The following is a 21,244-nucleotide window of genomic DNA, read 5'->3' as shown; positions in this document are numbered from 1 at the left end:
CTGCACCCCTCCCACACTCCCAGCCCTATGCCCTGAACCCCCACACCCCAACACACACCCGGCCTTCTGCCCTGCACCCCCCACAGCCCTCTGACCTGACCCTTGAACCCCCCACACACCCAGCCCTACACACCCCAGCCCTGTACCCTGATCCCCCACACACACCCCAGCCCTCTGCCCTGAACCCCTCCCCCCAGGTCTGGGGTCCCGGGCATAGGCCCTGCTCAGCCTGCTGCCGGCCTAGGTGAACAGAACCCCAGGCTGGCAGCGAGCTGAGCAGGCTGCTGGTGTAAGATCAGCATTTTAATTTAATTTTAAATGACGCTTCTTAAACATTTTGAAAACCTTGTTTACTTTACATACAATAGTTTAGTTACATATTATAGAAAGAGACCTTCTAAAAACGTTAACATGTATTACCGGCACGCAAAACCTTAAATTAGAGTGAATAAATGAAGACTAGGTGCACCTCTTCTGAAAGGTTGCCGACCCTGGGCCTAACACAAAGTTTTCTATAAGTTTTTCTACCTAGGGATCCGATACAAAATTCCTATATCAAAGGACTAGAGATAGAATTGTATAAAAATAGCTTAATACAAGGTTATATGGAGAGGCATAATATAAAGTCATATGAAAGTTATGTGAAGATGCTTAATACAGAGATTTATCTACATATATAGTGATTTTCCTTCATTGGGACCAATGAGTTTTGCACTCTCATGCTGTAATCAATTGTCGTTTGAAGAGTGCTTGTTTTCTTAAATTGTTTTTCTCATCCTTTATCCTCTTCTTTCATCAAGTCTCTCCAGGAGTTACCCCATTCTGGTTCTGATCACAGCTATCTTGGCCTCATCGATAGGTGCCTGTCTCATCTTTAGAGTCGTCAGTCTGCCCTCCTCTGACACTTCAATAGGGGCGTGTTGCAACCGCCATGTCTTGCGTCTGTCTTCGGTTCATCCCTAAAACATCTGGTACGGTGATGGCCTTCACACTTAGATCTTAACACACACATTCCTCATTCACACACAACACAGAACTGATTTACACAGAGCATTTGAACAGGAACATCAAATTGCAATGCAAGAGAAAACAATCATTGCATTCTTTTACTTATTTTAATATACTAAACCTGCAACAAAGTGGTGACCCTAAAAAGTCTGTTACTGCCTTGAAATCAGCTCAGATACCCTTTTCTCTTCAAAACAGTGTTTCTATGAAGGAGACTGAGAATTGACTTGGTCTATTTCCAGAGTTAGGCTAGGTCTACACTACCCGCCTGAATCGGCGGGTAGAAATCGACCTCTCGGGGATCGATTAATCGCGTCCCGTTGGGACGCGACAATCGATCCCCGAATCGACGCTCTTACTCCACCAGCGGAGGTGGGAGAAAGCGCCATCGACAGGAAGCCGCAAAGGTAGATTTTGCCGCCGTCCTCACAGCGGGGTAAGTCGGCCGGGATACGTCGAATTCAGCTACGCTATTCACGTAGCTGAATTTGCGTATCTTAAATCGACTCCCCCCTGTAGTGTAGATGTACCTTTAGACATAAAATAGTGACTTAAAGACAGTGACAGGCAGTCAACACACTGTGTATTTCCACTAAGAAGCTCTATTTAATTTGACATCCCAGAGGGGTCTATGATCTAAGGTGACAACTAAGAGGTAGGTTTGAAAATGCTAAAGATGTGTAAGAGGGGCCTTAGAGTCTAAAGGGGCAGAGAAATTCCTTCAAGTACCTTTCAGGATCGTGGCCCAGGTGTTGGGTTCCCAGCCCGCTTCAGTTCCTGACAGCCTCCTTCAGAACAGTGACTGGCTTTTGTCACAACTGATTTTCTAATACTTCAGACTGGACCCTACAACCCACAGCTCTGAACTCTCAGCAGGGTCCTGGTCCGCCCCTTCACATGAAAGCGATCGCTATAAACAGGGAGGGGAACAGCCCTGGCAGAAACGAGGGGTGGGGTCTCTCTCTACAGGTTAAACATCAAATAGAGAATTAAAGGAACTAGAGCTCACCACGACACAAGTTTGTACTTAAAATAAAATCCTTTAATTTGTAATTCAGGAGAGGGATAAAATTGCACAAAACCCCAAACCCTAATACAAAGCATCGCACAGTCCCTGCTCCTCCAGGGAGACACTTAGAGCACAGAACAGCTCCTGGCAGCCCAGGAATGGGCTCCCGAACATTCGCACCCAGACCAGTTGCTTCGCTAGGTGGGCTGAGTGGAATCGATGGAACACAGTCCCAGGGTTACTGGAGTTGGTGGCTGGTTTCAGGAATCTCTGGGGCTGGTCCCCTCGCTCTCTCCTCCTGTCCCGCTGCTCCCCGGCTCCTTTCCCTCCGTGGCCAGGTTTCCTTCTCCTGCCTTCACCCCCTGGCAGACGCTGATGGGAACGGCTCTCCCTTCTGCAGCTAGCAGGGCCAGATGTGGCGCCTCGATGCAGAGCTGCCCATCCTGGGACAAGGAGCAGAGCACGGCCTCCACGTTCACGTCTTCCGGCAGGAGAGTTTCTCTGCGGATCTCCCTGTATTCGTGGGAGCAGACTCCAGCCTCCGACGCTGTTTTCTTCTCCTGCTTCCCCGTCACCGTCAGCTTCCTCCCGTCCACTCTCACCATCAGCTCAGCTGGGGAGAAGCCGCTCACGTCCATGGAGAGCTGGAACTTGTCCTTCCCCTGCGCCTGGGAGCCGGGCTCCTTCCCAGCCCCCTCCGCCAGGGACCAGCTGCTCGGCCTCGGCCTCCTCCCCTCGCCCTCCCCGCAGAGAAGGGGAGAAGCCAGAAGGAGGAAGTGTCTCAGTCGCTCCATCTCCTCCAGGTGCGTCTGCACGTCCCCCACCAGCTGGGCCAAGAGGCTGTGGGGCCCCGGCCCCAGGAGCCTGGGCACTGGGGCGCTGCTGCCAAGCCACACTCGGAGCGGGAGCATCCTGCCCCCCCGGGGCCTGGAGCCGCTGGGCCGAGTTCAGCTGCTGAGACGCTGCTGCTGGAGCCGCCTCTGCCTGACTCCCTGCCCGGCTGCTGCTCACTGGCTCCGGCAGCCCCCGCGCCGCCTTTTATAGCCTGCTGGGGCCGCGCCGGGCCCTTCGGGAACCTTCCCGCTGCTGCGGGGGCGGGGCCTGGCGCTGCTCGGGAGGGGCGGGGCTGGGGGCGGGGCCTGGCGCTGCTCGGGAGGGGCGGGGCTGCGGGCGGGGCCTGGCTCTGCTCGGGAGGGGCGGGGCTGCGGGCGGGGCCTGGCGCTGTCGGGAGGGGCGGGGCTGGGGCGGGGCCTGGCTCTGCTCGGCTGCGGGGGCCCAGCAGCTTCCAGCAGCCGCTGGCGGGCGGAGCTCCCGGATGGACTTTGCTGGATCCTTCCCGATCCCGCTGTGTTGCGGGTGGGGGGTCGGGTCTCATGCCGGGGGCACGGGCTGGAGCGGGGGGGTCGGGTCTCATGCCGGGGGCACGCGCTGGAGCGGGGGGGGGGGCGGGTTCAGCGGCGGGGCACAGGCTGGAGCCCGGCTCTGCGCGGGGGGGGGGTTCCGAGCCCTGTAGCACAGACCCCCGCTCCCGGACCAGCGCCGAGCAGAAGCCTCCCCCTCGCCCCCCGCGAACGGGATATTTCTCCTCCCTCCCGCTCCCACTCCGCCCCGCCCTTGAGGAACCAGATTCACATTTGGGATAAAGTGCCCCCCCGATCTGCCGTTTGTGGGGCTGCCAAACTTGGAGGGTTTCTCAGGTGCCCTGAAGCTCCTGCCTCGTGTTTGTGAATGGACAGAGCCTAGGAGGAGCCGCTGGGGGCGGGGGGCAGAGACAGCTGCAGGGTGTGACCCCCCCGGACCGGACACGAGTGTCTGTTACTGTTTATTACACGTGCGCTGTGGGGGGTGTTCGCCCGTCTCCCGTGTCTGCTCCGCACATGGACTGTCCAACCCGCCCCCCCGCCCGGGGACTGTCTCCCCGGCTCCAGCCCGTACCCCCGGCCCTGAACCCCCCCTCCCGCTCCAGCCCGTACCCCCGGCATGAGACCCGACCCCCCCAACACAGCGGGATCGGGAAGGATGCAGCAAAGTCCATCCGGGAGCTCTGCCCGCCAGCGGCTGCTGGAAGCTGCTCGGCCCCCGCAGCCGAGCAGAGCCAGGCCCCGCCCCAGCCCCGCCCCTCCCGACAGCGCCAGGCCCCGCCCGCAGCCCCGCCCCTCCCGAGCAGAGCCAGGCCCCGCCCGCAGCCCCGCCCCTCCCGAGCAGCGCCAGGCCCCGCCCCCAGCAGCGGGAAGGTTCCCGAAGGGCCCGGCGCGGCCAGAGCAGGCTATAAAAGGCGGCGCGGGGGCTGCCGGAGCCAGTGAGCAGCAGCCGGGCAGGGAGTCAGGCAGAGGCGGCTCCAGCAGCAGCGTCTCAGCAGCTGAACTCGGCCCAGCGGCTCCAGGCCCCGGGGGGGCAGGATGCTCCCGCTCCGAGTGTGGCTTGGCAGCAGCGCCCCAGTGCCCAGGCTCCTGGGGCCGGGGCCCCACAGCCTCTTGGCCCAGCTGGTGGGGGACGTGCAGACGCACCTGGAGGAGATGGAGCGACTGAGACACTCCCTCCTTCTGGCTTCTCCCCTTCTCTGCGGGGAGGGTGAGGGGAGGAGGCCGAGGCCGAGCAGCCAGTCCCTGGCGGAGGGGGCTGGGAAGGAGCCCGGATCCCAGGTGCAGGGGAAGGACAAGTTCCAGCTCTCCATGGACGTGAGCGGCTTCTCCCCAGCTGAGCTGATGGTGAGAGTGGCCGGGAGGAAGCTGACGGTGACGGGGAAGCAGGAGAAGAAAACGGCGTCGGAGGCTGGAGTCTGCTCCCACGAATACAGAGAGATCCGCAGAGAAACTCTCCTGCCGGAAGACGTGAACGTGGAGGCCGTGCTCTGCTCCCTGTCCCAGGATGGGCAGCTCTGCATCGAGGCGCCACATCTGGCCCTGCCAGCTGCAGAAGGGAGAGCCGTTCCCATCACCGTCTGCCAGGGGGTGAAGGCAGGAGAAGGAAACCTGGCCACGGAGGGAAAGGAGCCGGGGAGCAGCGAGAAGATGGAGACAGGAGGAGAGAGCGAGGGGACCAGCCCCAGAGATTCCTGAAACCAGCCACCGACTCCAGTAACCCTGGGACTCTGTTCCATCGATTCCACTCAGCCCACCTAGCGCAGCCATTGGTCTGGGTGCGAATGTTGGGAGCCCATTCCTGGGCTGCCAGGAGCTGTTCTGTGCTCTAAGTGTCTTCCTGGAGGAGCAGGGACTGTGCGATGCTTTGTATTAGGGTTTGGGGGTTTGTACAATTTTATCCCTCTCCTGAACTACAAATTAAAGGATTTTATTTTAAGTATAAACTTTTGTGTCGTGGTGAGCTCTAGTTCCTTTAATTCTCTATTTGATGTTTAATCTGTAGAGAGAGATCCCACCCCTCGTTTCTGCCAGGGCCGTTCCCCTCCCTGTTTATAGCGATCGCTTTCATGTGAAGGGGTGGACCAGGACCCTGCTGAGCGTTCAGAGGTGTGGGTTGTAGGGTCCAGTCTGAGGTATTAGAAGAACAATTGTGACAAAAACCCGGTCACTGTTCTGAAGTAGGGTGTCAGGAAGGGGGCTGGGATCCCAACACCTGGTCCACGATCCTGAAAGGTACTTGGAGAGGCTTCTCTGCCTCTTTAGACTCGAAAGCCCCTCTTTACGTGTCTTTAGAGTTTTCAAACCTACCTCTCCATTGTTACCTTAGATCATAGACTCCTCTGGGATGTCAACTGAAATAGAGCGGAAATAAACAGTGTGTTGACTGCCTGTCAGTGTCTTTGAGTCACTATTTTGTCTAACTGTGGAAATAGACCAAGTCAGTGCTCAGCCTCCTCCATAGAAACCCTTTTTCTCTTTAAATCAGTGGGGAACATGACCCTGGTGGAGGTTCAGATACGCTGAGTGTAGGGTCCTGGTTTTGAGATAATGAGAAAGTTGTGACTAAAGTCAGGTCACTGTTCTGAGAGTGTCAGTCAGGTCAATGGTGCTCAAAGTTTTCCAGTCGCTCCCCCCACTTACCAGAAATTTAATCTGTCCACGCCCCCCCTCCCCACCCCCATTACTGCACAGCCCAGGCTTCCTCATCAGTGAAGCTTGGGCTGAAGGGGGAGGTGGGGTCGGAGCTGGGCTGGGGGCAGAGCAGGAATGAGAACAGAGCTGGGCTGGGGCAGGCGGTGGGGTGTGGAGCTGCAGTTAGGGGCAAAGCTGGTCTGGGGACAGAGCAGGGATGGAAGTGTGGCACTCCCTCCCTGCCCTGCCCTGCAGGCTGGCTCCAGCCATGCCATGTGCTCCCCCAAAACATTCCTCTGTGCTCCCCTGGGGGATGCACCCCACACTTTGAGAGCCACTGGCTAAAGGGGTGGGCACTTGGTCAGGGAGGGGACTAGGAACCAACTAGCAGCACTCTGTTTCTAGCACCCCATCCTGTAATTTGCCAGGTGCACACCGGGGAGGGTCCTGGGGGGCACAGAGGAATAATTGTGATGGGAGTAAACTATAAAATCAACTTCTGCAAAGCTCAGTGCACAGGTGTGACGTTATTGATATACTCTGGGACCCTATATATCATTGTTGCAACCAAGGTCCTGTAGTGGCACCCAGATCTTGTGTAAAGGGGGTCAAATGGGGTGTCTAAGACAAGGCGATGGTTTACTGGTTATAATTATGCTGTCTATATGTATGTATCAATTTTGTAGTTGAAGTTAGGAATATTGGCTCTATACTGTCTGTATTTCAAACTTAGGCTATGCTGCTGGGTGACATCCCAGACAACATGGTGTTAGCTCTGCCTAGCCTGCTTGATGGCCCATTAAAGGACCATCAGCTATACAATGGACCCATTGAGAGAAGGCAGATACGCCTTGTAACTCAGCAAAGTATGCAGGGACTGGCCCATGTGACTCCAGACTCCATTTGCTGTTCTTACACCTGGAAAAGACTATATAAGGCTGATGCCTCATCTCCATCTTGTCTTCAATCCTGCTTCATACCTCTGGAGGAACTTTGCTACAAGCTGAAGCTTTGAACAAAGGACTGAGGACCCATCCCAGCGGGGGATGTATTCCAGAGACTTGATTTGAACCTGCAGTTTATTCCATCGCTGCTGCAAGCCTGAACCAAGAACTGTGCCATTACTGTATGTAATTGATTCCATTTAACCAATTCTAACTCTCATCTCTATCTTTTTCCTTTTATGAATAAACCTTTAGATTTTAGATTCTGAAGGATTGGCAACAGCGTGATTTGTGGGGAAGATCCGATTTGTATATTGACCTGGGTCTGGGGCTTGGTCCTTTGGGATCAGGAGAACCTTTTTCTTCTACTGGGGTATTGGTTTTCATAACCATTTGTCCCCATAACGAGTGGCACTGGTGGTAATATTGGGAAACTGGAGTGTCTAAGGAGATTGCTTGTGAGACTTGCGGTTAGCCAGGGGATGAGACCGAAGTTCTCCTAGTCTGGCTGGTTTGGTTTGCCTTAGAGGTGGAAAAAACCCCAGCCTTGGGCTGTAACTGCCCTATTTGAGCAATTTGTCCTGAGTTGGCACTCTCAGTTGGGTTCCGCCAGAACCGCATTGTCACAGTGGCGTAGTCGTGCTTGGATCCACAGAACCAGGTCAATTAAGCTTTGGGTCAGAACCCCACGCTGTCCAAATTTGAATTTTGGGATTGAGAGTTTTGTTGGTTAAAGAGCTGCTGCAATGGCTGAGCAAAGAGCATATGAGGGACTTGGCAAAAAAGCCCTGGAAAATTTGTGTTCAGAAAAGAGGATAAGCTTTAGAAAGAAAGCTACAAATCAGGAACTGAGAAATCTGTTAATAGCCAGTGATCAGGGGGCAAGAGCACAGCCCTTACCTGAGGCTGCAGAAGAGGCAGAAAAAATTAGAATGCAAAGGGTGACAAGTCAACTGCAATTTGAGCATGAACAGAAGCTAGCAGATCTTCGATTGCTGGAGAAGCAAAAAATAGCAGAATTAGAAAGTGAGAGAGAGAAGGAGGCTGATGAGAGAGAAGAGAGAGCTCGTAAGGGACGTCTAGAGCTGCTCGCTGCTGAGCAGGAGACTCACAAGATGGAACAGGAGACGGCCAGACTTCAGCTCCAAGTACTGGAAGAGCGGAGAAAGTCATCCCCACCTGGTACTCCACTTCCCCCACGCCATGAGAAAAACTGGGAAAGAATGTGTCCCATTTACAACGATACTGAGGATATAGAGGAGTTTTTGTCTACCTTTGAACGCCTCTGCAATCTGTACCAGATCCCTGAGGGTCAGCGAATGCCTGTCCTGCTGACCAGACTGACTGGAAAAGCCAGGGAGGTATTTAATGACTTGGGGGAACAAGAAGCCTTGGATTATGGGCAGTTTAAAGATTCTGTGTTAAGGCGATTCAAGGTTACTCCTGAATCTTACAGAGTTAAGTTTAGAGAGTTTAAAATGCCTAAGGATTGTACTTTTGTAGAATGTGCTCATAAGCTGATGGGTTTTGTTAAAAAGTGGGTTGTGGGAGCCAAGGCGCATGGGAGTTTTGAAAAACTGCTGGATTTAATAACTTTGGAACAGTTCTTAGATATTGTGCCTGACCATGTGAGAGCAGCTGTGTGTGACAGGGACCCTGAGTCAGTCCTACGGGCAGCAGAGATTGCGGATGCCCATACCCAGAACAGGGCTCGAGAAGGGTGTAAAACCCCGGGGAAAACTAATCACCATTCTCCCCAGTTCAAGAGGAGGGAGGGATTTAAAAGTAAATCTGTCCCTGACTCTTCTAGAGGAGTTCAAGGGGGCCCGGAGGGTAGGAACTCTTATCCCAGGACGGAACAGATTACATGCTATCACTGTGGTATGCTGGGCCACATGAGACCAGATTGCCCGACCCTGAAGGGCAGCCCAAAGCCAGCAACCCCAAATGCCACGATAAATGCCAACTCCATTACCCTGAGCACTCAGGCTGAACCAAGCCACAACAGCTCCACCTTAAGTTCAGGTGCAAGCACAGCAGTAGCTAATGTTAACCCCATCGTCTCCAGTGGCATGGGAGGAGGTGATAAGCTCACCAGTTATGTCAGGACTGAGGCGTGGCAGGGGAGTGAGAGGTTTATCATGGAGGCAAAGGTCAATGATGTTGAATGCACGGGATGGCGAGACACTGGCTCGGATGTAACTATAGTCAAGGGACATCTGGTGAAGCCGGAGGACATGCTGCCAGGGGAGTATGTGACGGTAGTGGCGTTATCCGAGTATTCTGTGAACCTGCCGATGGCTAGAATCCACCTGGAGTGGGATGGCTTTAAAGGGGATGTGAAGGCTGCTGTCCGGGATTTGATTCCGGCTGATGTGTTGGTAGGAAATAACATATTGGGGGTGCCTGGCCAAGTTAATGTAGTGACCAGGTCACAGAAAGAATTTGGGGCTGTGGCAGATACCCGGACTGATGGCAGTGAGGGGGGCAGCAAACAGACAGAGAGTGCCTCTCAAGATGGATCAGGTGAGGGTTTATCTGAAATATCAGAGATGATTCTGAATCCAAACAAAACCCAGAGTGAATTCATTGTGGCTCAGCAGAGTGATGTATCTCTAGAGAGGGCCAGGAATGATGCTCAGAGTCAGGTCCCAGCCTGTGAAGAGAGAGGCAGGTTTTTTATGCAGGATGGGCTGTTGTATAGGGAACCACCTAGGGGAAGGAAGAATTCCCAAGCAACAGCTCGCAAACAGCTTGTGGTACCTGAGAGTTACCGCAATGATTTGTTGAAGTTGGCTCATGATAGTCCCTTTGCAGGACATCTGGGTGTAGGCAAAACGTGTGACAGGCTAGAGCAGAATTTCTACTGGCCCCACCTTTTTGGGTCGGTGAGAGATTACTGCAGGAGCTGTGAGCTGTGCCAGAAGCGTAAGGGGTTAAGGGGGCCTAGCAAGGTGCCCCTCCAGCCTCTGCCCATTATTGGGGAAGCTTTTGCCAGAGTAGCTGTGGATATTGTGGGGCCACTCCCTAAACCTTCCAGAAATGGGAAGAAATACATCCTGGTGTTGGTAGATTTTGCTACCAGATATCCGGAGGCTGTAGCCTTGGCTAATATCGAGGCAGAGACAGTGGCAGTGGCCTTGTTCTCTATTTTCAGCAGAGTGGGTTTTCCCAAGGAAATATTGTCTGACCGTGGGTCTAACTTTATGTCTGTGGTTTTCAAACAGTTGTGGGAGTTATGTGGGGTGAAGCACCTGAAAGCTGCTCCCTACCACCCCCAGACTAATGGTCTAGTGGAGAGGTTCAATGGAACCCTGAAGTCTATGTTGAAAATGTATGTGGATAGACGCCAGAATGACTGGGATGTTATGCTGCCGTATCTATTGTATGCATACAGGAGTGTGCCCCAAGAGTCTACAGGGTTTGCTCCCTTTGAACTGCTCTATGGGAGGCAGGTCCGGGGGCCCCTAGATTTGGTTCGTGACTCGTGGGAAGGTAATGTGGAGGAGGCAGAGCAGCCGGTGGCCGAGTATGTGGCTCAATTCAAGGAGAGTTTGCAGGAGATGATGAAGTTGGTTGAGCAGAATCTGAAAGAGAGCCAGGATACGCAGAAAGCCTGGTATGACAGAGATGCTAAAGAGAGAGCGTTTGAAATAGGGGACATGGTGTTGGTGCTAGATCCTGTCAGGAAGAACAAAATGAAAGATGTTTGGTCTGGACCCATGGAGGTAGTGGAAAGGATTAATGAGGTTACCTATGATGTGAGGAAGCCCCAGGTACAGGGAAGTGTGCAGACAGTGCATGTGAACAGAATGAAGGCCTACCATGCAAGGGAGGTAAATGTGAACACAATCTGTTATGCTGAGGAAGAGGCAGGGTCTGCCCCTTTAATTGACATGGTTGCTGAAAGCCAGGAGGAGACGCCTCTTGAGAGCATTGAGATGGGGGAGGATTTAACCCCCCCTCAAAGAAAGGAACTGCTGAGGCTGTTAAAACACCACAAGCAAACATTCTCCAATAGGCCAGGGCTCACAGATAGGATGACACACTCCATTCAGACGGTGGGTCCCCGCCCAGCCCCTAGCAGAGCTTACAGGGCCAAGGGAGAGATGCAAAGACAGATCCAGGAAGAGGTGGAGAGCATGTTGACAATGGGAATAATCACCAGATCCCAGAGCCCCTGGGCCTCTCCCATTGTGATGGTGCCAAAAAAGGATAAGACCATGAGGTTTTGTGTGGATTACAGGAAGCTAAATGCTATCACCCAGCCTGACCCTTACCCCACACCCAGAATAGAGGATCTACTGGATACGCTGGGAGGGGCAAGGTTTATAAGCACCCTGGACCTGACTAAGGGGTACTGGCAAATACCCCTAGATGCCGAGGCACAAGGAAAATCCGCTTTCATAGTGGAATCGGGCCTATATGAGTTCAAAGTGCTGCCCTTTGGGATGCGAAATTCAGGGGCTACGTTCATGAGACTTATAAATGAGGTCCTACGGGGATTAGAATCTTTTGCGAGGGCCTATATAGACGACCTGGCCGTATTCAGCAGTTCATGGCAAGATCACCTGAACCACATAGGGATTGTGCTGCACCGGCTCAGGGAGGCCAATCTAACGGTTAAGGTTTCTAAATGCAGAATGGGAGCTGCTGAGGTGACCTACCTGGGGCACAGGGTGGGCAATGGGCAACTGCGCCCAGAGCCTGTAAAGGTAGAGGCCATTAAAAACTGGCCAACCCCTAGAACTAAAAAGCAGGTCCAATCCTTCATTGGTCTGGCCAACTATTACAGGAGATTTGTGCAGGGATTCAGCGACATTGTTGCTCCCATCACAGACCTGACGAAAAAGGAAAAACCAGACCGGGTGCTATGGACGGAGGCCTGTGAGCAGGGTTTTCAAAGCATAAAGAGCGCTTTGGCCAAGGAGCCTGTTTTGGCCAGCCCAGATTTTGAAAAACCCTTTTTATTATGTACAGACGCTTCCAATATTGGGCTGGGGGCAGTGCTAATGCAAGAGGGGGAAGGAGGGAAGAGACATCCCGTGGCATATCTAAGTAAGAAATTGTCCCCCACTGAGCAAAATTACGCTACCATTGAAAAGGAATGTTATGCCATTGTCTGGGCTGTCAAGCAACTTAAGCCCTATTTGTACAATAAAAAATTCACTGTGTTGAGTGATCATGCCCCTCTGGTCTGGCTGCACAGGGCCAAGGGCAACAACTCCAGGTTGCTGCGTTGGAGTTTAGCCCTTCAGGAGTATGAAATGGATATAGTCCACATAAGGGGAAAGGAAAATATTGTAGCTGATGCATTGTCCAGAGTGGAGAGCTCTTAGGATGCAGTCAGTGGTGTTTGTGACATCCCTTCCTGCATCAATTTTGCGTTGGGGGTTTGACGTTATTGATATACTCTGGGACCATATAGATCATTGTTGCAACCAAGGTCCTGTAGTGGCACCCAGATCTTGTGTAAAGGGGGTCAAATGGGGTGTCTAAGACAAGGCGATGGTTTACTGGTTATAATTATGCTGTCTATATGTATGTATCAATTTTGTAGTTGAAGTTAGGAATATTGGCTCTATACTGTCTGTATTTCAAACTTAGGCTATGCTGCTGGGTGACATCCCAGACAACATGGTGTTAGCTCTGCCTAGCCTGCTTGATGGCCCATTAAAGGACCATCAGCTATACAATGGACCCATTGAGAGAAGGCAGATACGCCTTGTAACTCAGCAAAGTATGCAGGGACTGGCCCATGTGACTCCAGACTCCATTTGCTGTTCTTACACCTGGAAAAGACTATATAAGGCTGATGCCTCATCTCCATCTTGTCTTCAATCCTGCTTCATACCTCTGGAGGAACTTTGCTACAAGCTGAAGCTTTGAACAAAGGACTGAGGACCCATCCCAGCGGGGGATGTATTCCAGAGACTTGATTTGAACCTGCAGTTTATTCCATCGCTGCTGCAAGCCTGAACCAAGAACTGTGCCATTACTGTATGTAATTGATTCCATTTAACCAATTCTAACTCTCATCTCTATCTTTTTCCTTTTATGAATAAACCTTTAGATTTTAGATTCTGAAGGATTGGCAACAGCGTGATTTGTGGGGAAGATCCGATTTGTATATTGACCTGGGTCTGGGGCTTGGTCCTTTGGGATCAGGAGAACCTTTTTCTTCTACTGGGGTATTGGTTTTCATAACCATTTGTCCCCATAACGAGTGGCACTGGTGATAATATTGGGAAACTGGAGTGTCTAAGGAGATTGCTTGTGAGACTTGCGGTTAGCCAGGGGATGAGACCGAAGTTCTCCTAGTCTGGCTGGTTTGGTTTGCCTTAGAGGTGGAAAAAACCCCAGCCTTGGGCTGTAACTGCCCTATTTGAGCAATTTGTCCTGAGTTGGCACTCTCAGTTGGGTTCCGCCAGAACCGCATTGTCACAACAGGATAGTCGAGGGGGAGCCAAAGCGTGGCCTTATCGCTCATCAGTGAATCCTATGGGAAGAGGCCTGTTTGGCAGGGCCAGCTGCACAGCTCACTGCCCCATGGGGAAACCCAGCGCTTTCCTTCGTTCCCAGGCACACAGGGACTTCACTAGGAGGCTGTGGCAGCAGAATGCCGTGTGTGTGCCAGGACGGTGGCTCTGAACCTTTCCAGACCACTGGCCCCTTTTCAGGAGACTGATTTGTCTTGCTACCCCCAGGTGTCACCTCCCTTAAAAACAACTTGCTTACACAATGCGACATAGAAATACGAAAGTGTCACAGCCCACTAGTACTGAAAAATGGCTTTTCTTTCTCCTTTTTACCATATCATTATAAAATAAATGAGCTGGGATGTAAATATTATATTTACATTTCATTGTACAATATATACAGCTAGAGGTGCCAGAACTGGGCAGGGGGGCCTTACAGGCCATGGACTTCCCAGTTTTCTGCCATGGGCCTGGCTCCTTGCCCCTCCTCTTCTGCTGAGTCCCCACCTCCTGACCAGGCTGGAAGCTGGAGCCTGGCCAGGGTAAGAGAGGCCTGGGGATCCTGGGAACCTGTGGGAAGCCGCAGACATGCCACCTGCGCAGGGTGGGGGTACTCAAGAGCAGCCCCCAGCCTGTGTCCCTGCCCTCCGGGCCCCCCACCCAGGGTAGATGGAGGGTCCGCGGCTCCCCACAGCTGTCTGCTCTTACCACGGCCCGGCTGCAGCTCTTTGGTCCCTGAGGCCCCAGGCCAGGGCAAAAGCTGGAGCTGGGTTGGGGTAACAGTCGTGCAGGCAGCTATGGGGAGCCGTGGACCTTCCACCTGTCCTGGATGGAAGGCCAGGGAGAGGGGACAGAGATCCCTGCTCTCGGTAATGGTTTGAATTGGTCAATGAAAAAAAAAATTAGGAGATGACGGATGCCTCCCCCTGCCTCCCTTTTTTGGGGTCCTTTAAAGGAGACTTTGAAAAATTCTCATGCTCATTTTTCGCCCAGCCCAGGACAGACGGCATAGACCAGAGCGAAGGGTTTTCTTTCCGAGCGGAAAGCCAGCCAGCCTTGCTCTTGTCTCAAGCAGAAGCGGATTAGAGCTTTGGGGGGCCCTGGGCCGGTGCACAGAGAGACTGAGCAATTTGCCCAAAGTCACACTGAGTTTGGGGTAGAGATGGGAGCCGAACTCTGAAAGCTGATGCACAAATACCTTTGTTAGTCTCTAAGGTGCCACAAGTACTCCTGTTCTTTTTGGGGATACAGACTAATACGGCTGCTACTCTGAAATCTGACTTCCTGGATCTCCGGCTGGTGCCTTAACTGCAGAACTCTGATGTACAGTGGGGGCGTCACACACCTAAGCATGATACGGTCGAATTTTCAAAAACACTTTGTGTTGGACTGATTCTGCTCCCACTGAAGTCAGTGGTAAACCCTGGATAAGCTGAGAATCCTCAGGCTTAGAGTTTTCTGTGTGTTCTGTGTGAAAACCCTCAAAGCCCAAATAAACCCCTTCCATGTACCTGCAGAAAGACATCTTTACGCATCTCCAACTGCTCTTTTATCTGTGGGGTCTCAGTCTGGTATTTAAATGTAACATCTAGCAACAGAAAGAGAGGCAGGACAATTACAGCAGGTCAACATCTGCAGGGCTAAGGTTTTCTAAAGTCTCTCGTGATTTGAGACCTCTTAGAAGGGCCCTGACTTTCAAAAGTGCTGAGCACTCACCCTCTGAACATCAGGCCCCTTTAAGGTCTCAGGTTAGGCAACCAAAATCACAAGGCAATTTTGAAAACCTTGGCCTAAGTGACACACCTAAGGTCACACACACAGGGACTCTAGAACAGAGCTGGGAATGGAAGCTTGATCACTGGAGTCCTAGCCTAGCATTTTAGCCACAAGGGCCGTCCTTTCTTCCTACCAGAATACAAAGTTGATGATCTACTGAAACCCAGCAGGTGTTTTCTTCCTTTAACTCCATTGATCCCTTAAGCCCCGTCTATCTGACAACTTTCAACTGAGCCTGTCATCAGTCAGCAATACATTCGGCCCTAAAAGCCTGGTGTGTGTCCACACATCACCTGGTTAATACTCACTTAAGCTTTCTCTGTCTATCTCATTGATCAGTGTGTGTTATGTGTCCTCTAGGGGCTGGTCCACCACGGGTCTCGTTCTGCTACAGCTCCTACCTATGGGAGTTCGTCCCTTAGCTCAAACAGTAGTGGGTCATACAGTTACAAGGTCCTGGGTTTGATCCTTGGTGATAACCAAGATGACTGTTGTTACATCAATACTCGAGAAGTTTCCCTTCTCCAGAACTGTTCTAACCCTTCTATTGTACTTCTAAAAGGCCTGAGTCTCATCAAGGTATGTCTACACTAGAAACACTCCAGGGCTGAAGCTACAGGCACCAACTTTCCAGTGTGCTACAGGGTGCTCACTGCTCAACCCCTGGCTCTGTCCCAAGCCTCAGCCCCACTCCACTCCTTCCCCCAAGACCCCCGCCTCTTCCCCGGAGTCGGCCGTGCCCTTGCTCCTCCTCCTCCCCTCCCCCCAAGCCTTCTGCACACCACAAAACAGCTGTTCGCGGCTGGTGGGAGGCGCAGGGATGGAGAGTTAGGCGCTGATCCGCGGTGCTGCTGGCGAGTGCGGGGAGCTGACGGGGGGCTGCTGATGTGTTACTGTGGCTCTTTGGCAATGCACATTGGTAAATTCTGGCTCCTTCTCAGGCTCAGGTTGGTCACCCCGGTCTATCTACACAGCAGCTAGGAGGTTGCTCCCTAGCCAGGTGGACAGAGGCACAGTTTTATTCAAGCTAGTGCGCTAACAGTAGCAGTGTGGCCCCAGTGTGCGGGTGGCCGCCAGAGTACAATCCTGCCCACCCCCAGGGAACATCCTCAGGTGGGAGTCAACAATCTGCCATGGCCCCGCTGCTATTGGAACCAGGCTAACTCATGTGTACCAGTCTGCCCATGCTGGGAAGCAGCCCTTGGTCTCAGGCCAGGCCTGACCCCCAGTGCCCAGCCCTGTCCTGAACTGGAAATTGCCCACTTCCACAGTGTGAACTGGGACTCTCTCCTCCACACCCCACACTCTGCACTGGCTGGCAGGGGCTTGGGGTCTGAGTCATGGTGCCTGTGTCTGGTGATAGACAAGGAGGTGACTTGGAGGACAGGTGCAGAGGGCCCATCTGCCCTGGAATGGGGCAGGGACACCACTGGCTCAGGAGGTGAGTGGGCAGGGTCTGGACTCTGCCTGGGACCTTTCTCCTTTGACAGATGGTCAAGCAGCAACACTCCTTCCCCCAGCAGTGGGGCTAGCACTGGTGGGGAGCCCCACAGGACCAGCTGCTTCCCAGGTGTGTCTGCAGTTCAGGTCAAGGGCAGTAGGGTGAGGATCAGGGAGGGAAGGGCCAGCCCCATGTTGCCCTGTGACCTGCTCTCCCAGCCAGGAACCAGCAGGAAGTAACAGGCTGGCTGGGAGGGTGCTGTCTTGGGGAGGTGGGGTTGGGGGGAATGGGGCCCTCTGTGAGGGAGGGAAACTATTGGGAGGGTGAGTAAGGAGATCTATGGTGCTAGGGGGTCATGGGAGCTGTGCACGGTCAACCCTGGCTTCCCCCAAAGGGCACAGCACAAACGTCTCTGCTTGTTCTCAGGCACCTTTCTGGGAGGGGCCTGGGAGCGGGGCCAGCAGCAGACATGGGGCAGAGTGAGTCTGAGCCTCAGGACGAGCAGGAGGTAGGTGCTGTCCAGTTCCTTGCTGGGGCCCCTGGCAGTTTGTCCTCTGCAGCCTGGCAGTCACTGGAGTGAGCGAGTTCCCAGCCTCTCAACCCCATTGTTCCACCCCTGCCACCCATGTTCAGAGAGCTCCCCCGGCTGGTGTTGTCCACTGACTGGGCAAGGACCTGAAGAGACCCTCCCCACCAGCACCATTTCCTGGGCGCTGGGGACACTTCCCTAGTGCAGGGCACCTTGGCTGGCATCCCAGTCAGAGTCCTCCCCAGGACCCCCACTTGCCCCAGGAGGATACCCCTCCCCTCTGACTTGGGAATGTTAAATCCAGCATCCAGGTCACGTTCCAGCTCCACGAATCCCCCATCTCCCATGGGAACCTTCTTCCCAGATGAGGTACTGGGTTTGACAGTTTGTCCTCACTGTCTGAGCGGAGTGAAGTGGTCATTAGAAAGGACTGGCTGAAGCTGACCCATATCAATGGAAAACCCCGGTCACCAGCACATTGACAACTGGCAACCAATGCCCCATCGCCTCTCAGCCGGGATCTGAGCAGAGACCCTGGTTCGGGACCAAAGGACTGCGGGGTGGGAGCTGGGGGGAAAAGAGCTCTTCTGGGAGCGGCTGGGAGCTCTCACTGCTTGGCCTAAGGAAGGGCGTCAGAGACAGCTGGCAGGGCATTGCTCTGGGCTGATGGGACCTGCCTGTGCTTTAACGCTTATGGTGACCTGAGCTCTTCCCACGCTGGCTTCCAGCTGCCTCATAAACCCGCCGGTGTGAGCGTCTCCGGTGCATTGGTCCCTGCGGAGTGGACTCTACCAGGAATCCCCCGTTCCCTCCCCCCGGGTGCTGGGACTCAGGCCTAGGAAACATTCAACCCCTGCACAGCTGGAATGGGGAGGGGTTGGTTTCCATGGAACTGGGGCAATTTATGCTGGGCTGTGGCTCTGCCGAGGTTAGTGGGGTGCTCCAGAGAGTTCAGGCTCAGCCGGTGCTGTCGGCTGTCCCCCAGGTCTCCTGGCCGCCTATCTGTGGGTGCGCACCTTGGGGGCAGGCCTGCCCCTCACCCTGGTGCTGGGGCTGACGTTCCTCTCTTTCCTCCGCCCCACCGCTCAAGAGGACGTCAGCCTTCACTTCGTGCTGTGGGGCTGCCTACACGTCTACCAGCACCTGATCGACAAGGCGGAGGATGTGTGCCTCTTCCTGACACAGCTCGGCGAGATGGTGGGCCAGCTGGCTGTGCTGACCGGGGAGCCCCTCATCTTCACCATCAAAGCCAACCGTGACTGCACCTTCCTCAAGATCTCCACGTCGGACTTCTACGAGTTGGTGTCCCCCTTCCCCTCCACATCCTGTGGGCAGGGTCTGCCCACTTCCCACCCCACTTCTATCTAGACTGGTGACCTGGGTCAGATTGGGGCCAGTGCTCCCTAGAGGGGAAAGGCACCGTGTCCCATTCCCCACCCCCATAAACCAGCCAGTCCCCTGCCCTGGGCTGGATTGGAGCTGCCTCCCCCTAGAGGGGAAAGGCACCGTGTCCCATTCCCCACCCCCATAAACCAGCCAGTCCCCTGCCCTGGGCTGGATTGGAGCTGCCTCCCCCTAGAGGGGAAAGGCCCCATGTCCCAGTCCTCCAATCGTGCACCTGTTGCATGGGCCTGGATTCTCCTGCCCTGGGCTGTGATCTGTCCTGGTGCCATGTTTTCTTGGCTGGCTCTGTTCCAGAGGAGGTGGGTGACTCAGGGATGGGGCGGCTGCAGTCAGCAGCGCACTGGCAGCAACGGGGCCACCTGTGCACTGACGAGCTGCCCGCTCTCTCCCCAGGATCGTGCGGGAACAGCCCAGCGTGGTGCTGAGTGTTGCCCATACTGTGGCCGTCCGCATGTCCCCATTCATGCCCCAGATGGACTTTGCCATCGACTGGATGGCAGTGGAGGCCAAACGGGCCTTGTACAGGAGAGTGAGGCCTGTGCTGGGGGGAAGAGGGGGGTGCTGGGAAATCCTGGCTGGGGAACCCCAGTTTCTCCGCCTAGCCCAGGGCACAGCTGGGACCAACAGTCCCTGCTGTGTTTAACCCTTTCTGCGCCAGGGTAATGGGCACCCCTGTTACTCTCAGCCTCGTCCATGCCCTTCCTGCAGCAAAAATGACTCAGGCATCCCAGCGCTCTGGGCGGGCGCTGTCCAGGCCAGCAGCTGTGCTGTTTCCAGAGGGGCCAGGCGAGACCTGACCAGCTGCCTCTGACCCCTCCATGGGACTCAGGTTTTCACCTGGGGTGACCTGACTTCAACCCCTTCCTGGCTGCAGGTGTTGGATTGAGAGCAGCCCGGGTACTCTGGGGATGGGGGCGTCCCAGCCCAGGGTGCATGCCAGCTGGGGCTGTCAGACTCGCCACTCATTGCATGTGCTCTCCCAGCCCAGGCGGTAGGGGGCGTTCTCCCTGGGGCAGACACCAGCTCAGCATTCAGACTCACCGCTCACTGCATGCACTCTCCCAGCCAATGTGGTAGGGGACGCTCTAGTTCTAGGGCTGGAGGAACCCAGCCCTGGGGAACCTAGGTCCTGCAGGATAGCTCCATTGGGAGGGGACTTGTAGAAAGAAGGAGTAGAGCTCCGTATGAACACACAAGTGACACAAGCAGCACATTGATAGAATTACAGACCCCCTCCCCCAGAAGAGTCACCCTAATCAATGAGCCTACCCAAAGTGATGGGCACATCTGGTAACAGCATGAAAAAGCCTTTTTCCTTCCTCAGGAAAGTTAGATCCCAGGCATGTTGGTTAATGATGATGCTGGGAGATTGCTTTAGGTGAAAAACTGCTGTAATAATTGATTTTAGCCTGTTAATGTAAAATTTAGACTCTAAGAAGCATGTTATGATTTTCATTTGATATGTAACCAGTTCTGTTTCCATTATCCTGACTCAGTACCTCTTAAATCTTAATCTTTGATAATAAATGTAGGATTGTTCCACTATACATATATCTCATTGCTGCGAGGTTATAAACAATCTGATCTTGAGCTGTACCAATCAAGCTGTTTGGATTCTGTTCCCTGGTAATTTCTGAGAGTGTCCTGTGACAGTAACCCGATGCTACTGGGGGACACTTTCAGAGGGGTTGGGGGCTGCGGTGCAACTACTGTTACCGTGCAAGGCAGAGGAAGGGGCGGCAGAGCCCTGTGGAGATTGGTAGGATGGCTAACAGACCGGTGATGTTATGCTTGACTAGATATCAGCTCCCTGAGAAAATCTTCCTCTCGCCAGATGGGTAACAAGGTGACTCAGAGCCTGGGCACCCCAAGAAAGCTGCACACATACCCCTGTAACCTGCTTCCCCTCCTCCAGGGGCCTCTTTATCTTAGCCAGACCTCAGATATGTTCAAACCGTGTTCAGATATGTTAAGGACTGTTACAAAGAGGACCCTGATCAACTGTTCTCCATGTGCACTGGAAGTAGGAGAAGTAGGAATCAGCTTAATCTGCAGCACAGGAGATTTAGGTTAGATCTTAGGAAAAACTTTCCAACTATAAAGATAGAGAAGCTCTGGAATAGGCCTCAAAGGGAGGTTGTGGAATCCACCATTGGAGGTTGTTAAGAACCCATTAGACCAAGAGCTGTCAGGGACGGTTTAAGTATAGTGCCAGACGGGATGATCTTTCTAGGACCCTTCCAGCCCTACATTTCTAGGATTCTCTGAACTGTGGAGTTTAACTGGTGAGCCCCACAGTGAACTGACCCTGCAGCGTTCATCCAGCTCTAGTCCAATGTGAATTATTAACAAAATGAGCTGGTCCCTGATATGGAGAAGTCACAAGACCAGTGAGCACAGCGGGACATACCCTATCAGAGATACCCAATGACAATCGTTCCCTTGTAGTGCAGTGGGGGAAGCTAGGGAATCCAATGGTTACTCTCGGATAAAGTCTTGCAGTACACAAACAGGGACTTGGCTTAGAAAAGCAGAGATGCCTTCCCTCACATACTATTACAGCCACCTATCCTAAGTCTGTAAGTAAACAGACACGGTTCACAGATAGCCTTCTGACCCAGGAATAGACTAGACAGGAGGGAGGATAACTCACCAGAAC

The 21,244-nt window shown here is 53.6% G+C and overlaps 3 protein-coding genes and 1 long non-coding RNA gene across 4 annotated transcripts; 3 read left to right on the top strand and 1 right to left on the bottom strand.

Annotated features, from left to right (window-relative positions):
• Window positions 1-2,028: 2,028 nt before the first annotated feature.
• On the bottom strand, window positions 2,029-3,106 carry LOC135981862 (heat shock protein 30C-like). The gene has a single exon (XM_065586361.1). It carries the CDS (start codon window positions 2,926-2,928, stop codon window positions 2,278-2,280), a length of 651 nt encoding a protein of 216 aa, XP_065442433.1. The 5' UTR covers window positions 2,929-3,106; the 3' UTR covers window positions 2,029-2,277.
• A 1,153-nt stretch (window positions 3,107-4,259) lies between these two features.
• LOC135981861 (heat shock protein 30C-like) lies at window positions 4,260-5,324 on the top strand. Its single transcript, XM_065586360.1, has one exon. The coding sequence runs from the start codon at window positions 4,417-4,419 to the stop codon at window positions 5,074-5,076; it is 660 nt and encodes a 219-aa protein (XP_065442432.1). The 5' UTR covers window positions 4,260-4,416; the 3' UTR covers window positions 5,077-5,324.
• Window positions 5,325-5,473: 149 nt separating this feature from the next.
• LOC135981218 (uncharacterized) lies at window positions 5,474-12,295 on the top strand. Its single transcript, XM_065582486.1, has one exon. The coding sequence runs from the start codon at window positions 7,703-7,705 to the stop codon at window positions 12,293-12,295; it is 4,593 nt and encodes a 1,530-aa protein (XP_065438558.1). The 5' UTR covers window positions 5,474-7,702.
• A 4,644-nt stretch (window positions 12,296-16,939) lies between these two features.
• On the top strand, window positions 16,940-20,181 carry LOC135981189 (uncharacterized). Its single transcript, XR_010598148.1, has 2 exons — window positions 16,940-17,160; window positions 18,272-20,181. It is a non-coding gene; the product is annotated as an uncharacterized LOC135981189 (long non-coding RNA).
• Window positions 20,182-21,244: the final 1,063 nt, after the last annotated feature.

Source organism: Chrysemys picta, chromosome 2 (genome assembly GCF_011386835.1).
Source record: "Chrysemys picta bellii isolate R12L10 chromosome 2, ASM1138683v2, whole genome shotgun sequence".
Classification (NCBI taxonomy): Eukaryota; Metazoa; Chordata; order Testudines; family Emydidae; genus Chrysemys; species Chrysemys picta.
Note: the sequence above shows the minus strand (reverse complement) of the source record. Positions and strands in the feature narration are given on the sequence as shown.